Source organism: Anomalospiza imberbis, chromosome 8 (genome assembly GCF_031753505.1).
Source record: "Anomalospiza imberbis isolate Cuckoo-Finch-1a 21T00152 chromosome 8, ASM3175350v1, whole genome shotgun sequence".
NCBI classification, from domain to species: domain Eukaryota; kingdom Metazoa; phylum Chordata; class Aves; order Passeriformes; family Viduidae; genus Anomalospiza; species Anomalospiza imberbis.
The window spans coordinates 31,466,403-31,482,207 of NC_089688.1; the positions used below are offsets into that span (position 1 = coordinate 31,466,403).

At 43.9% G+C, this 15,805-nt stretch overlaps 2 protein-coding genes across 3 annotated transcripts; one reads left to right on the forward strand and one right to left on the reverse strand.

The window, feature by feature from the left end:
• The first annotated feature begins 344 nt into the window (after positions 1–344).
• CUZD1 (CUB and zona pellucida like domains 1) lies at positions 345–8,786 on the forward strand. The gene is given in 10 exon segments (XM_068198289.1): positions 345–500; positions 1,709–1,844; positions 2,720–2,892; positions 2,895–2,930; positions 3,929–4,079; positions 4,854–5,077; positions 5,915–6,084; positions 6,613–7,019; positions 7,357–7,625; positions 8,552–8,786. Coding segments are annotated over 10 exon segments (1,821 nt in total). The 5' UTR covers positions 345–418; the 3' UTR covers positions 8,725–8,786.
• Positions 8,787–9,976: 1,190 nt separating this feature from the next.
• C8H10orf88 (chromosome 8 C10orf88 homolog) lies at positions 9,977–15,005 on the reverse strand. 2 transcript variants are annotated; one of them, XM_068198279.1, is made up of 6 exons: positions 14,776–15,005; positions 14,489–14,677; positions 13,413–13,485; positions 12,647–12,853; positions 11,500–11,969; positions 9,977–10,513 (listed from the first exon to the last, which is right to left on the reverse strand). In XM_068198279.1, exons 1-6 carry the CDS (start codon positions 14,928–14,930, stop codon positions 10,285–10,287), a joined length of 1,323 nt encoding a protein of 440 aa, XP_068054380.1. In that variant the 5' UTR covers positions 14,931–15,005; the 3' UTR covers positions 9,977–10,284. The 2 variants fall into 2 exon arrangements, with proteins under 2 accessions (XP_068054380.1, XP_068054379.1); XM_068198278.1 differs by having other exon boundaries at positions 14,489–14,680.
• Positions 15,006–15,805: the final 800 nt, after the last annotated feature.

Consider the following 15,805-nt stretch of genomic DNA (forward strand, 5'->3'; position numbering starts at 1 on the left):
ATTATTTGCCCAGTATAACCTAAAGGAAGAGATGTCAAAATGAAGGAGGGAAAAACCAAACTCCTGCCGAGCAGTGCTGAGAGAAAACTGCAAATGTGTCTCCCAAGGGAGTCTGTCAGTCCCTTCCACAACATTCCTGCTCATGCCAACACCCCCAGAAAGCCTCTGAATGAAATCTACTGGAAAATGTGCTCTGAACCACGAGAGCTGACAAAAGCACTTTAAAATTACTCCACACGGTGCCTGTTTAAAAAATGGGCCCACCTGTTACTTTCTCATTTTTATCTGTAAAAAAGAAACAGTGACTGACAGATTAAAGCCTCCCTCCACAATACCTTGTACTACAGGATGGTTGTGAAATAGCAGGAGGTATAAAAGGCAGAAAAGCCAAAGCCTGCCTTCCCCAGCTGTCCTCAAAATGCAGCTGCTCAGGCAGCTCTTCCTCCTGCCTCTCTTCACCGCTCTGGCTCTTGCTGAAAGCAACTCAACAGAATTCACAGGTATGGAAACCTGTTTATCTGTGATATTTTACTGATTTCTGCACAACAGGTCTTGTATAGGCAACTGAAGGGCAAAATGTTAAATCTCTAAAAGTGAATCTTATTTTAATGTGCTGCTGGCATGATAGTGGCACCTAAATGTGACTGCAACCATTAAAAATGGTAACTAATTAAAATATTCTATATATTCCACCCTATGGCAGTTGTTTTATTTTAAGAACTTGATTTTGAAGCAGTTTTACTCTGGAATGTAAATTTGCTTTTATAAATTAATACTATATTGGAATAACAGATATCAGGAGACTAATTGGGAAATGTTTGCTTTTTGAAAGACATTTGTTCATTTTCCTTTGCTCAATGAGAAGCAATAAAGAGCTGTTTGCTGCTCAGTCTGGGATCCCCGTTCTGTGCTCAGATCAGCAATGCAGCTGATTAAAGGAGGGTAGCTATTGCAGGATAACAAACTATTGCAGCAGAGCTGCTCCAGTGGTGTCTGACCACAGACCCCAGAGTGCAGGAGGGTAGGACTGACCTGCAATGCTCTTACAGAGAGCAGGCTTCATTTGTGATGGTAAAAGTCTCTCCTAAACCTTTCTGTTCCCTCTGGAGTCCATCAGAAACCCTGACCTAATTTTCTGGGGCTGCATGCACTCTAAAGAAAATTCTTCTGACTGCTTTAGACCATTATTTTTATATTTAATTTTAAAGTAGAAAGGAGATCTTATGCTCAGAGTGGATTATAAACTTTCTCCAATGTTCCCTATCCAATGGCCATTACTTCAACAACTTCATAACTTATTAAATAGTGTCAGTGATGTCAGACATAGTTGAGTTGTGGGTTTTTTTCATGAGTACTTACAGGTCCCAAGGCTGGAATTGCTTGTGGTGACAAACCTTGCTGAAGAGAGTTGCTGAGGTGCCCTGCAGCACTTGGCATTTCCAGCTGTGCTAATGGCTTGATGCTTTTCTCTGCTGCTAGGAAAACCAGGACAGACCATGGCTTTTTAATATTCTTTTACCATCTGATTCATCAGATTTCATAAGATGAAGTAATATAAAATAAATTTTTTAAGATTAGCACATTTTTCATATCTGTTTGATGATGGACTCTCCCAGTCTTTGCATAACAGAGGAATTAATATTTACTGCAAGAGAAAACTTGGGAGATATCCTTGCAAGCTGTTTTTGTGGTTGCTGCTGTTCAACAGGGGTGCCTCACTGTGGGGCTTCACTTCATGAGCCCAACAAAGCATTAAGGATTGAACTAAATGCAAATGCAAACTGCATCTGGCAAATCCAGAGGAATGCAAACCAAACAATTAGGGTAATTTTCTCACATTTTAAGTAAGTACTTCCTACAGATGCTTTTGTACTGTTTCATTTCACTAGAATATAGCACAGAAATGTATTGCCTCTAAATTCTTCTCTCTGTTGAATCTGTGTTGTGCCCTCAAATGAATCCCAGAATGGCTTGGGTTGGATGTGAGTTACAGCCCATCCAGTGCCACCCCTGCCATGACAGGGACACCTCCCACTGTCCCAGGCTGCTCCCAGACCCAGTGTCCAACCTGGCCTTGGGCACTGCCAGGGATCCAGGGGCACCACAGCTGCTCTGGGCACCCTGTGCCAGGGCCTGCCCACCATCCTTACAGAGAAGAACTCCTTCCCCATATCCCATCTATTCCTGTTCTCTGGCAGAGGGAAGCCATCCTCCTTTTCCTGTCCCTCCATGCCTTGTCCCCAGTCCCTCTCCAGCTCTCCTGGAGCCCCTTCAGGCCCTGGCAGGGGCTCTGAGCTCTCCCTGGAGCCTTCTCCTCTCCAGGTGAGCACCCCCAGCTCTCCCAGCCTGTCCCAGAGCAGAGGGGCTCCAGCCCTGGGAGCATCTCCATGGGCTCCTCTGGACTCACTCCAGCACATCCTTCTTGTGATGGGCTCCCAGAGCTGGATGCATCATTCCAGGTGGGGTCCCACGAGAGCAGAGGGGAAGAATCACCTCCTTCCATCTCCCATTCACTTTCAAGGTTGCACATGCACACTTTGGGGTCATGTTGAGTTCTCATTCACCAACACCCCCAAATTCATCTCCTCAGAGCTGTTCCCAACCCATTCTCCACCCAGCCTGTATTTGTGGGATTGCCCCAGCCCATGTGCATATTTATCTAAGAGCCTCTGTCTCTGCCAAGGAGCTCAGGTGATTCCCACTGTGCTTTTTCCAATAGATTTGCTCCTTCTTCAAGCTGTGAAACAGAAAGCATTAAAGTGTTTGATGGTCCCTCCACTGGCTCACCTCTCCTTGGACAAGTGTGTGATGACACAGATGCAGTCCCAGTGTTTGAATCATCCTCAGACAGTTTAACTTTTCTGGTAACAACCAACTCCATGGCTTTCACACGAAATTTGTCTACTACTACTTCTTTTCACCAGGATCAGGTAAGCCATCAAATAACATTTGAACTGCAGCAATGAAACATAGTAAAAGAAAATTAATCAGTCTCACTCAGGTCTTCAGGCCTCAGAGAAGAGTGGGGCAAAAATCAGTGAAAGAGGCACAAGCAATGACTTTGCAGAGATCCTAAAACATTAAATTTAACTTAGAAAAGTGATGCCCAAGGTGACATTATGGGACTTTACTTTTACTTCCAGACGTCTATGAAATGTACTCAGCTTGTAAATATTACAGCATTTACCCAGGAGAACTTGACCATCTGGTCAGAACTCCTGCCAAGCACAGACCACAGAAGCCAGTAAGGATTTTAATTTAAGAAGCTCCTTACTTTTTTTCTTTTGAAAGACAAGAATAGCTTGAACAAAATCAATCTTAGCTTGTGATCAGTCCCTTTGCTTTTGCTGACCTGGTGGCATGGTATTAAACTCTTAAAAAACTTAATTTTATAGAGTAGTTACCAATTCCCAATTCATGCTGCTCCAGTCTTTCATTTTGCTGATGAAAAATTCTGCCCTATTTCTAGTCTATGTTTGCTGAGGTTCCACTGGTTTGATTTTTTTTTTTGCTTTTGTCTAGCAAGTAAAATCTCTCTCATACTTGCAGATTTTGCACTTCCATACAGATCATGTATGGTTGATGTAGCATCATCATTAGCAGTTTTTCAAGAGGGCACCAAATTTATCCAAAAGGTGGCTCTCACTAAGCTGCTTCCAGTACCAAACTTAACTCATCTACAGCCAGCTCAGGTGTCATCACACTGAGCCTCACAGAAATAGTGACCACTGGCTCCATTTTGTAATTCCACCTGACCTCAAATTCCCTACAGAATTTCCATCTGTAGTACCTTGAATCATTTCCAAAGGACTGGAGTCCTAAAGAATCAATCCTGATAGCTACATATGTGGGTTTTTTTGGTTTGTTTTATTTTAATGACTCATTATATGACTTATTCTGTTATCAGTATTTCTCCTCTCCTTTTCAGGAACCGAAAATTGTGGGGGACAATTAACTGGTCCCAATGGGACATTCAGCAGCCCCAGCTACCCAGCATCTTACCCTCAATTCAGACACTGTGTCTAGCACATACAAGCACCAAAAAACTCAAAGATAAACTTAGAGTTCCAAGATTTTTTGTGAGTAAATTCTCTATTTATATTAATTTAAATATATATATTTATATATATTTATAAATGCTCTCTTTCTCTTTATACATTCTGTTTAAAGGCATTACTTTGCTAAGCACAGGAAGAAGTGCTTTTTAACTTTTAGAACATCTGTCCACTTTTAAAATAAAGGGTTTTGTTGACTGTTATGATAAAATTATTGCAAAGTGTTTCACATCCCTGTACAATACCCTAAAGCAGCTGCAGTGCCAGTCAGGGAAATGCAGAAAACATCTCAGGTAACCAACCACGAGGTGTAGGTCCATTTCTTGAGATATTCAGACTGCAGAATGCCCTGCAATAATTCATTATGAAATGTACAGGATTCCACAGGAAATCATTACCTTGACCACTGCTCTCTGAGATGATAACTCTGCACAGGGTGGAACATGCTCTGAGCATTCCTGGCCAGGGTCCATCTGTAATGCTGCTCTGGGAGAATCCACCCTCCACTGGTGAAAAATTGCAAGAATCTTCCTCTGTGATACACACAGAGGGTTTCAGAAACCAACCTCACAATTTAAAAATTCTTTTGAGAAACACAGTACACAGTAATTTTTATGTTTTATTTGGTTTTAACAATGTCTATTTGTGGTGTTCTGTGGTATTCACAGTGTTCTGTTCTCCATTCCATTACCTCAGCTGAGTGGAACTCTCAGACACTGCATCTGCACTGGATCCTCTATCCAGTACAACCCAAGCTGCACTCAGATTTCCCGGTAATGATTTTTCCTCTGTCTGCAGCCTGGAACTGGACAGAAACTGCCAGCTTGACTTCACAGCAGTCTATGATGGCCCCACCACTGACTCTGGACTGTTGGGGAAAGTGTGTGGGCGTGCCCAGCCCACGTTTGAGTCTTCTTCAAACAGCATGACAGTTGTGCTGTCCACAGATGACACCAACTCCTACAGAGGATTTTCAGCTCAGTATTCCACTGTTCCCCTGCCAGGTCCCATGGAGCCCAACAGTGAGTGCCCCTGCTACATGGAGAGGATGCAGATTCTTTTTATGATATGATTCTTCTCTTCCAAACATCCAAAAGAACTGGTGGTGGATACTGAGGAGTTAAGCCTTTTTATTGGTAGTCTTTTAACCCCCTTTACACACAAAATTCCACATTATCTCACCTATAGAGTGTAAGTTACTTCCTCACCCATCTGCAAAAGAAAAATAGTTCTTTCACTTTTGGGTGTTTTTCTGGCTGGCACCGCTTAAAATCTGAGGTTTTCCTTCTTTTGTACAAAACAGGCATTGTTACCATTCTAAGATGCAAAGATAAACTCCTGTTGTCTGGTTAGTTTAAATGGTTTTGTTGCCTAAGGTACTCAGGAATTTTCCTGGTCTGCACTGCCTGGTCAGAGTTTAGGTGTGTTGTAACTTCCTTTCCCTCTGAGCTGGGCCATATTTTCTTCATTGGCCCTGTATCCTGGCACGCCCATCTTCCCATTAATTGAGGTGCAAAGGAGTTTCTAAAGCCTCAGTGCCTGAGATAAGTCGATTTCCTTACCCAGCATTCTGCACCACCACTTTGATTCCTTTTCCCTTTTAAAAAGGCAGAGACCCTTCTGTGTTACTGGGTTTTAAATTAATCTTTCAGCATGAGTCTTATGGGATTTTGCTCTAGTTCTGAAGTTGAGCACGAAATTTTGGTGCAACTTCTGGATGACCTCAAGTGGGCAGAAGCTTTTTCACTGACAAATCCAGAATCATGTGACAAGTTCAAGGATTTAGACAAAATGAGAAATGACCACTGCAGTTTGTCCTAATGTGTTTTTTGTTTTGTTTGATTCTTTTTCAATGGCAGCAACCCTTACATGCTCTTCAGACAGCATGAGAATTGTTCTGAGCAAGTCTTACCTGGCCTCCCTAGGCTTTAGGGAAGCTTACCTGCAGCTGAATGATCCATCTTGCAGACCAGTTGTAACAGACTCAGTGATCTCCTTCCCACTGGCCAGCTGTGGAACAATTAAAAAGGTAAAGGGGATAAAAATATGAACAAGCTAACAAGAGCTTAGGAAAGATAAGAGTTGGTAAAAGCACTGTATGAATAGCATGCGAGTACGTTGATTTTATTTTCACTTAGCTCATCCCATTCCATGTTTCCTGTCTTGAGGTGCAAAGAACATTTTTTCCTCTTTAAGAATCTGATGATCAATGAACCTTTCAAAAGAAATATGGGAGATTCCATACAAATTAACCCCCAAAAGATTCCCAAGAGCTAGTTCATGGCACTGTTTTGATAAAGCTGTGCTCACTGGAGCACAGCTTTGGTACTTCCCACACTCCATGCACTATTCCTTAACCTTTTTGCTGCCTGGATTGGTTCAGTGTTTAGGAAAAAACAGGAGGAGAGTTGGTAAGATTTTTTTGTTTGCAGCTTGTTTCACATTTCCAAGCCTCTGATAAGCACAGCTGGGCAGGTGTGTAACTTTAGCTACAATTCCTTCCAACTGCTCTGCTGGTGCAATCCCAGCTGAGCCCTTGCCACGGCTCTTTCCCCAGGATGAAGGGCACAGCATCACTTACACCAACACCATCTCCCTGGCTCCAGCTGGCAACGTCATCACCTGCCAGAGGAACACCGAGATCACTGCACAGTGCAGGATGAGGAGCAATGAAACCTTGGAACTCATCTACACCACAACAAACAATGCCATCCAAAACCTGGCTGCTCGGGGGAGGTACAACGTCAGCATGGCCTTCATTTTGTTCTCCAAAAAAAAAAACGAGTCAGATTTGTTCTCCAAGCCCATACAATACTCCCCATACTACATAGACTTGAACCAAACTCTCTTTGCTGAAGTGATTCTTCATTCCACTGACCCAAATCTCCAGGTGTTCATTGATACCTGCACTGCATCTCCACAGCCTGATTTTGGATTGCTGGCACACGACCTAATCAGGAGTGGGTAAGGCTGATTTTATTACAGTCTCCTCATATGTGAGGAAATGGGACCCAATGTCAACTGCACTTCTTTTATTATTCTCTCTTCCACTTACCTTCTTTAGTAGGCTGTGATTGGAAGTGAGATAATTTAAATTTTGCAGATAAATTTAAAGGTGTTCCACACACAGATGTAGGAAGAACATGCACCACATCATGGTGGGCAAAGGCAAAAAAGCACACTGTATGGCCACGTGTAAGAACAGCGCCCTGGTTAAATGCTGTAGCTACAGTTCACAGCACTTAGCCAGAATGATTATTCTAAGTGGACTGTTTTAACAGATCTGTACATCCTTTTGCAGCTGCAATAAAGATGACACTGTGGAAACCTACCCAGCATTTGAAAACCATGGAAGATTCAAATTTAGGGCCTTCAGGTTCCTGAGGAGCTTTCCATCAGTTTATCTCCAGTGTGACGTTGTGATCTGTGACAGCAACACCACCAACTCTCGCTGTGCCAGAGGCTGCATCTCCAGGCAGAAAAGAGCCACCTCTCCATACACATGGAAAACCAATGCTGTGGTGGGGCCCATCCGCCTGAAAAGAGATCTCAGGGCTGCTGAGCACTCAGGTAAGAAGGGAAAAATAAAAAAAAACGTATATGTATGTGTGGACGTCACTCAATTTTATTGTTGGTACTCCAGATAATAAACACAGCTGATTTACTCTAGGCCAGGTTAAATCCTCCCACTTCATGCACAGAACAGGAATAAAAAGGACAATCTTGAGAGCAGAAACCAAAAGCACCATGCCTTTAAATCAGAGCTGCAGAGGTGCTTGTAAGACAAATAAGCTTTGGTGCCATTTGCAGTCTGATCTACGGTAGTCAAGTACTGAGAGCAAAGATATAAAAGCTTGTATTACTACTCCTGCTGTGCTTGTTATTCTCACTTTTCTGGAGCCCAAAGCTCCACCTGAGAAAAGCACACTGAGCCACTTGCTTTCAAGTATCAGAGCTAGGAAATATTTAGAATTAATCTTGCTCTTAATAGTAATTAGAATATTTTCTCTTTTTTAAAAAAATTAACCTTTCTGAACTCTTGCACCATTTTAGATATGTTCCCATTTATTTCAATAGTGAAAGATTTTGCATCCATATGTGTGGAAGTGAACACATCTGTAATTCAAGGGCAAATATTCAAGTGCAAATGTTATAAAACAGAATGAGTTCTACTGAAGAGCAGATAGGAAACTACTGGAATCACAAGTTGCTTTTTTTTGCCCAACTTTGCTTCAGCAAATGTCTCAAATCTCTCTCATGGTGACAGCACTGCTTGGCAGAAACTTGGCTGCAGCAATACCAAATAACTGAACATCATTATGTTCTGTAGGATTGCTTTATTACCAACTTTTACAACTCTTCAGTACTACACATTCAGGATTTGAACTCTCTGTGGATCATGTAAAACGAAAATATCTGAAAAAATGCTTTTTTAATTCCCAGTTAAATCATACTGTATTCTAAGCTTTAAGCACTTTATTTTTCTCTCTACACAGAATCCCTCACTGAAGTAGAAGCTGAAAAAACACCAAACCTGCAACAATACACCTTCTACACTCTGGCATTTGTGGTTTTAATTTCTAACATTCTCATTGTGGTAGCTGTGACACTAAAACATCACAAACACCAGGGAGGATACAGCTATCAAAATGTCCAGAGGTCATTTTAACTACTTCTGGAGATTTTTATTTCATGTCAACTGCTATTCATATTTGTCACCCAGAGAGAGAAGAGGGAAAAGATAAAAAATCATTAAATTGACAGCACTGGAACTCAAAAACACTCAGAAATCCATTTCAGCTTCTTTTGTTATCAAATAAAAAATCAAAACCCAAAACTGTCTCAATTTAATACTCTATCTCAAGTCACTGAGTTAAAGAAGTGTGTCTACCTTAGGACAGACTTTATACTTTTACAGGTATGAAGTACAAGATAATTAAGATCCTTTTGTCTTAAAAAAAAAATCTTCTCTTTTTGAATCACTTCGAAACTGCACCTGGCAGGAGTTAAGATCAGGGCCAACTGCAAGATGTCTTTACAGAGCAGATTATCCTCTCTTCCAAATCTACTTCTGTGGGTTTACTACCGTCAGGATCTGACAGTCTTCAAAAGACATCACTTCTCCTGGAGAAGAAAATACCAGGTAGAGTAAATAAAGATACTGGCTTGTACATGCTTATGCTGCTTTTGAGTCAACACTTGCTTCTCCATCAATAGCTTTTGCCAAAAATGTTAGTGCACCCAAATGAGGGGGTTACCGTGTAGTCCCTACATCCTCCAATTTAAATGGTGCATCCTAGAATCCAAGAGTAACAAACAGAATGAAGTTTGAAACTCAGCCTTCCACAGAAGAGAGATTTGGAGTCACGTTCCTACCTCCCCAAATGACAGCAACACTGATCCCAATGGGTTAAAGGACATGTGATGCAGTAAGGAAAACTCCTGTGGTCTTCGGAGCTACCCCAGCACACCCGGTCAGGGAAGAACAGCCACTTGAGAGGAACCTTGGATGAAGTACTTGCACTTCTTAGGATAATGAAACCTGGATAAAGTCTGCCGAGTTCACATTCATTTCACTTGTTCCTACACACTCAGCTAGTTTAGGAGGGAAAGAAGTATCAGAGTCTTGGTTTAGGTATCTCTTAAGGAGCCTGGATTCCTAATTTAGGTGCTTGCACAGCCAACAAGGTTTCCAAAGAACCCAGGCTGGGTTCACACTTCCCCAGCTCTCTAAAGACAGCTCCATAAACTGCCCAAATTAGGCAATGACAATCCAACCTTCCTTTTAGAGATGGAACAACAAATGTCCTCAACAGGAGTGCAATAAAGCAAAAGAACAAACTGCATTCTGTTCTACTGATAACACATTTCATATCAAAAACTAACACAACCCAAAAAAGTGAGCTGACTACATGTAGGTGAAAAGATAAGCAGTAACTCGGTTTATTTAGAGTACTCCACTGTTCAAACTGGAACTGAGGGACTGTTCATACAGCTTCTAGCAATGCTCTTTAAATAAATAAGCCACAAAGGGCATACAAAACTCTTATATTTAGGAAAAAGCACATATTCTTAAGATCTTTCATAAAACTAACAAGTGTGCACAACAGTGGATAGAATTACAGTAACAAAATGCAAGTTAACAACACTGAGGTTCTTCGTAATTTTAACTGCATAAATACTAAGATTTGTGAAGGGTAATTACTCTAGGCATTCACATTGAAACCCTCTACCTCTCTCCATTAGAAAACCCCTCGTTAGAATCATAGTGTGCTTCGGAAATTTTGTTTGGTTTTGAGTTCTGTACCAAGTCCATCAAGAGAAACATTTTACTGTCTATGTGTGTCTGAAGAGCCTGGATTTGGCAGTCAATGTAGTCCATTAGTTTTTTCTCCATCAGATCCAGGTTTTTTGAAATGATCTTTTCCAAATAGGAGCAAATAGGCTGTTGTTCCACTCTGTAAGAAGAGCAAAGATAAGAATAAGTATAATCTATTTCTTAATGGCAAGGGGCAATATAGAGATCTGGGCACCTGAATATCTTTTAAATGCAAAAATTCATTTATTAGGTAATGAACTTTGGAAGGCATTAGGTTTCCAGCACAAGCAAAATACCCTCCCTGTCACACTTTAAATCTTTTTTTTTTCATAAACAGTGCTATTGTATATAGTCATCTTCTTTCAACCTTGTTTTTTCAAAGGCTCAAATATGCATTACTGAGCTTAATTACATAAAACAAAATCCACAAAAGTCAACAATATACACAGAGTTTGTATTCTGTCAGCATGTCAGACTGTCCTTGTCAGCAGAAGTGCTTCAAGAGTTAACCAAACTGTGCAACTCTCTGAGTTTGCATCTACATCTTTAAAAATACTGGAGCTGAGCTATGCAGTCTCCATTAAATCCTGATTCCTACGTCTCACGAGTTCCACTATTGTTCCTGAGGTACCAAACTGGGTGACTGTGACACCTGCACTGTAAATGCCAAAAAGTGAGGAGGAACAGGAAAATCAGTGGGATGATACAAATTATCATCAGTGGGATGATACAGATTGATCTTTCTACAGCAGAAAGATTGTGCCACATTGCGTGAAAAAGGAAGATGTGAGAATTTAGGGGTAAAAGTAATCAAAATGAAAATATAGTAGATGAGAAAGACAAGCTAAAGTATAAAGAAACATCCTTTTAAAATTAAATTAAATGGAGGTAGAGCAAAAAACAGTTTAGTAACAACAAATGATGTGATTTTTTCTAAAAAACTCCTACAAAAAAATCGCAAAATTGAAAATTTGTGATGTTCATCACCACACAGCCTTCAAAACCACGTATTCTAAGATTCACTATTGCTGCTAATGAGAAGAAAATGCTTACATTGCACATTTTGTTTAAATTTGTCAGTAAATAGTCAATACTACTTTGAGAGATTCACCAAGCCTAACTCACCCAGCACTCTGAACACCTTCTGCTTTAGCCACTGCACTCTTCCCAAGGTGCCTCTGTCCATCCTTGAGCCGAAGGTGATTCACCTGAGTGCACAAATTCTGAAGAAAAGGAAGAAGCACCTGTGGGTTGGCCACGTTTGAAGTTTCACCTTCTTGCTGCTGCACTTGCAAAGATCCCATGACCTTCCAATCATTCCTGAGGTCAACTGCATTTTGCTGGGTAGGAAGTCTTTCAGAATCCAAAGTATTCTCTCTTTCAGGTACCTCTAAGTTCAGATCACGAGTTATTTTTAAATCTTTATAGACGGCTTCACTTGTTAAATGATTTTTAACAGGCAAAGTTTCACTGGCTGATGGACTCATTGATGACTGCAGAGCTGCACTGTGCATTCCATCTATTGCACGGTCACCTCCAAAGTCAGAATTTCTCCCCACGATCCAACTGAGTTTGTCTCCAAGAGGGAAGCTGTTCTGATGGGGAGAAAAACCCATTTGAGTATTTGAGATTTCAAATACACTGGAAATTATACAGCAATAACAACAGATACTTTATAACCCAGCATTCTACTACTCTGAAAGATTTTCAAAGTAGTTTTGAACTAAATTCCTTGTAAATATGAAGCGTTAATTATCCTGTCAGTGTCTAAGTAAGACTGACTTCATTTTTACCATGCTGTATCTACAAAATATGAATTATTAACATCAGATGATTCAGAATTCTGTTGATACAGCCCACTTTGCAGGATTAGGATCTAAAGTAAATGTTCTGTGACAGCACATTCCTTTTAGTGGAAGGTGGCATGGTTATAATGACAATTAAAGAGACAAACCAGCCCATCTATCTACACCCCAAACATTCCAGGGAAAATGCCCACCATCCTTGACCAGCAGTAACAATGGAAAGAGGCAAAAGGAGAGCAGGCTGGCAGTGAAACTTAAAATTACAACAATGCATAATAGTAACAACAACAATAATCATCATCATCATCATCCTGGAGAACACAATCTTTACTCATTGCACTCATCTGAGTGGCAACAGATAATCAGGATGAAAATGGCAGTAAGTGTGGATTAAAAGTCCCCAGAATCTTTTTAGAGCATTCCTAACTGGTAAAGTGCCAGTTTGTGTTTGTGGAAAAGTGACTTACTTTCTGCTGACACCGGACCATGTCCATGAGCTGCAGAGCACCTGGAGACAACTTAGATCCCATGGATTCCATTATAGTTTGCACTCTGTCTAGATCTATGCTTGAGCCTAGTGAAGGAAAATCAGTTGCTAGTTTTGCAGACACTGCTTTCACTTCTAGAATTATTTTACTGATGAGTACTCTGTGTTTCTCACCAAAGGAGAGCAGCTATTGCAAGAAGGAAAAAAAATACTTTGGTTAGGGGAAAAAACCATTTCATGTTTTCTTTGTACATAGGGGACAATGCATTGTTCTTGAGTCTTAGCAAAAACTATGATGAACTCTTTTCCAGGGAAATTAAGCCAATTTCTCCTTGCTATTATTCCCCATAAAATTCTGACTGGAACAGAGGTGCCAGAGTACCCCAAAGATAAATAAAGTTTTTCTAAGCATTTCACACGATTTTCACAAGCTTATTTAACCCTAGAGCTGACAGTTCTAATCACAGATCTGCAGTTTATCTGGTTTATGTTTTTTTTCGCTAAGACTAAGTTATCTGTATCATACAAAGTCTTCATGGAAAAAAAAAACCTGATACCAATTTAAATACCAATTTAAAAGGAGCACTCTGCCATCAAGACAAAGTACCAGCCAACAGATTTTTAAGTGATTATGTGAAGAGATGAAGTGTATAAAACCAAGAATTTTACTAAGAGCAATGCAATTTAGTCGACTAAGTGATTAAAAAGATAGAAGAAAAATAAAACAATGCTGTTCAACTCCCTACCTTAATTCTACAGGATGCTGCAGGGCATTCAAACTTAAGGTACTTGTGGTATAAAGTAACCTCTTCAGTTTCACTAGAAAAATAAAATAAACAAGCAGTGACATCAATTTACAAGGTACTTTTTTTGTAGAAATACACTGTATTAGTAAATATTTAGATAAGACACAAGACTGACTGGAACACATTTCTAATGTAGATTTATGGTTTCCAACAGCACTTTTAGTTTCTAGTTTTTAGCAGCTTTTTACTTTCTACTAGCAGCTTTAATGTTTATATGCAACTTGGAATGAATCTTATAATTTACATAAAAATTACTTGTATGTGTGCTTGCACTGTGCACTAGAGAAGCTTTTGAGTTTCAGTACATTATTCACCCATCCTGCCTCAGGCTCTGAGTTGACTGGTTTCCAGTTAGCTAATTAAGCAGCAGATGTGCCATGTAATGACTTAAAAACAAAACAGAAGCATTGCTTTATTTCCCCCAGCAAAGCATGGAAGGAAGTATTGACGGGATAAAAAAAACCCTTCTTTTTTAAATCTTCTCTCTTGTTCTTTGAAATGTGACATGACTACTTATCAAAGAGACTTTCATAGAACCCCAGAATGGCTGGGTTGGAAGGAACCTTCAAAGTTACCCAGTGCCACCCCTGACATGGCAGGGACACAATCTACTACTCCAGGCTGTTCCAAGCCCTGTCCAACTCGGCCTTGGGCACTGCCAGGGATCCAGGGGCAGCCACAGCTGCTCTGGGCACCCTGTGCCAGGGCCTGCCCATCCTCACAGGGAGGAATTTCTTCCTAATATCCCACCTAACCCTGCCCTCTGGCAGTGTGAAGCCATTCCCCCCCATCCTATCTCTCCAAGCCCATGTCCAAAGTCCTTCTCCAGCTCTCTCGCAGCCTTTCTAGGCAGTGGAAATGGCTCTAGGGTCTTCTGCAGGCTGAAGCACCTCAGTTCTCTCAGCCTTGTTACAGACATCAGGTCTCGAACAGCAGGAGCTCCTCACAGACACACGCGGAGTACGAGGCTGCCCGCAGCGTGTGCGGACCCAGCCCCGCCCGGGACCGCCACTCACCCCGGGGCCGGGCGGGTGCCGCGGCTCTGTCCCCGGCCGGTGCCGCAGTACTCCTCGCCCACGTACACCTCCATGTTCCGGGCCTGGCTCACGATCCCCACGGACACCATCTCGGCGCCGGGCCGGCACTGCAGCCGCAGCTCGCAGGGCTCCTCGCCGCCCTCCCGCCGCTCCGCCACCACGGCCTCGCTGCTGCGGGGGGGAAGCGACACGCGTTGTCCCGCCAGCCCCGCTCCCGCCCGGCCCGGCCCGGCCCGGCGCTCCCTCTCGCCGCCCGCCGCACTCACCAGGGCTCGCCGTCCCCCGCACCCCGCCGCAGGCACAGCGCCCGAGCCAGGCCGCCCGGCGGCGCGCAGGGCCACGAGCACCGCGCCGACACACAGCGCGGCTCCCGGCCTCCCTCCTCCGCCTCCTCCTGCGCCGCCGCGCAGCCGCTCGACATCGCGGAGCCGCGGGCAGCGCCCGGCCGGGACAGCCGGGCGGGGCAGCGGCACCGACCGACCCTCAGCGGCGGCGGCGGCCGCGGCCGGGGCGCGCCTGCGCTGCGCGGGGGCTCCGCGCGTGCGCGCTGGGCAGCGGCGGGGCAGCCTGAGGGAGCGCGGGGAGGGAGCGGAAAAAGGGGAACGGGGAAAGGGGAACGGGGAGCGGGGAGCGGGGAAAGGGGAATGGCACCCTCAGCACGGGGGAATGGCACCCTCAGCTCGGGGAATGGCACCCTCAGCCCGGGGGAACGGCCCCCTCAGCTCGGGGAATGGCACCCTCAGCCCGGGGAATGGCCCCCGCAGCACGGGGGAACGGCCCCATCAGCACGGGGAATGGCACCCTCAGCCCGGGGGAATGGCACCCTCAGCTCGGGGAATGGCCCCCGCAGCCCGGGGAATGGCCCCCGCAGCACGGGGGAATGGCACCCTCAGCACGGGGGAATGGCACCCTCAGCACGGGGGAATGGCACCCTCAGCACGGGGAATGGCATCCTCAGCCCAGAGGAATGGCACCCTCAGCCCAGGGGAATGGCACCCTCAGCACGGGGAACGGCCCCCTCAGCCCGGGGGAATGGCACCCTCAGCCCAGGGGAATGGCACCCTCAGCACGGGGAACGGCCCCCTCAGCCCGGGGGAATGGCACCCTCAGCTCGGGGAATGGCACCCTCAGCCCGGGGGAATGGCACCCTCAGCCCGGGGGAATGGCACCCTCAGCCCAGGGGAATGGCACCCTCAGCACGGGGAACGGCCCCCTCAGCCCGGGGGAATGGCACCCTCAGCTCGGGGAATGGCACCCTCAGCCCGGGGGAATGGCACCCTCAGCCCGGGGGAATGG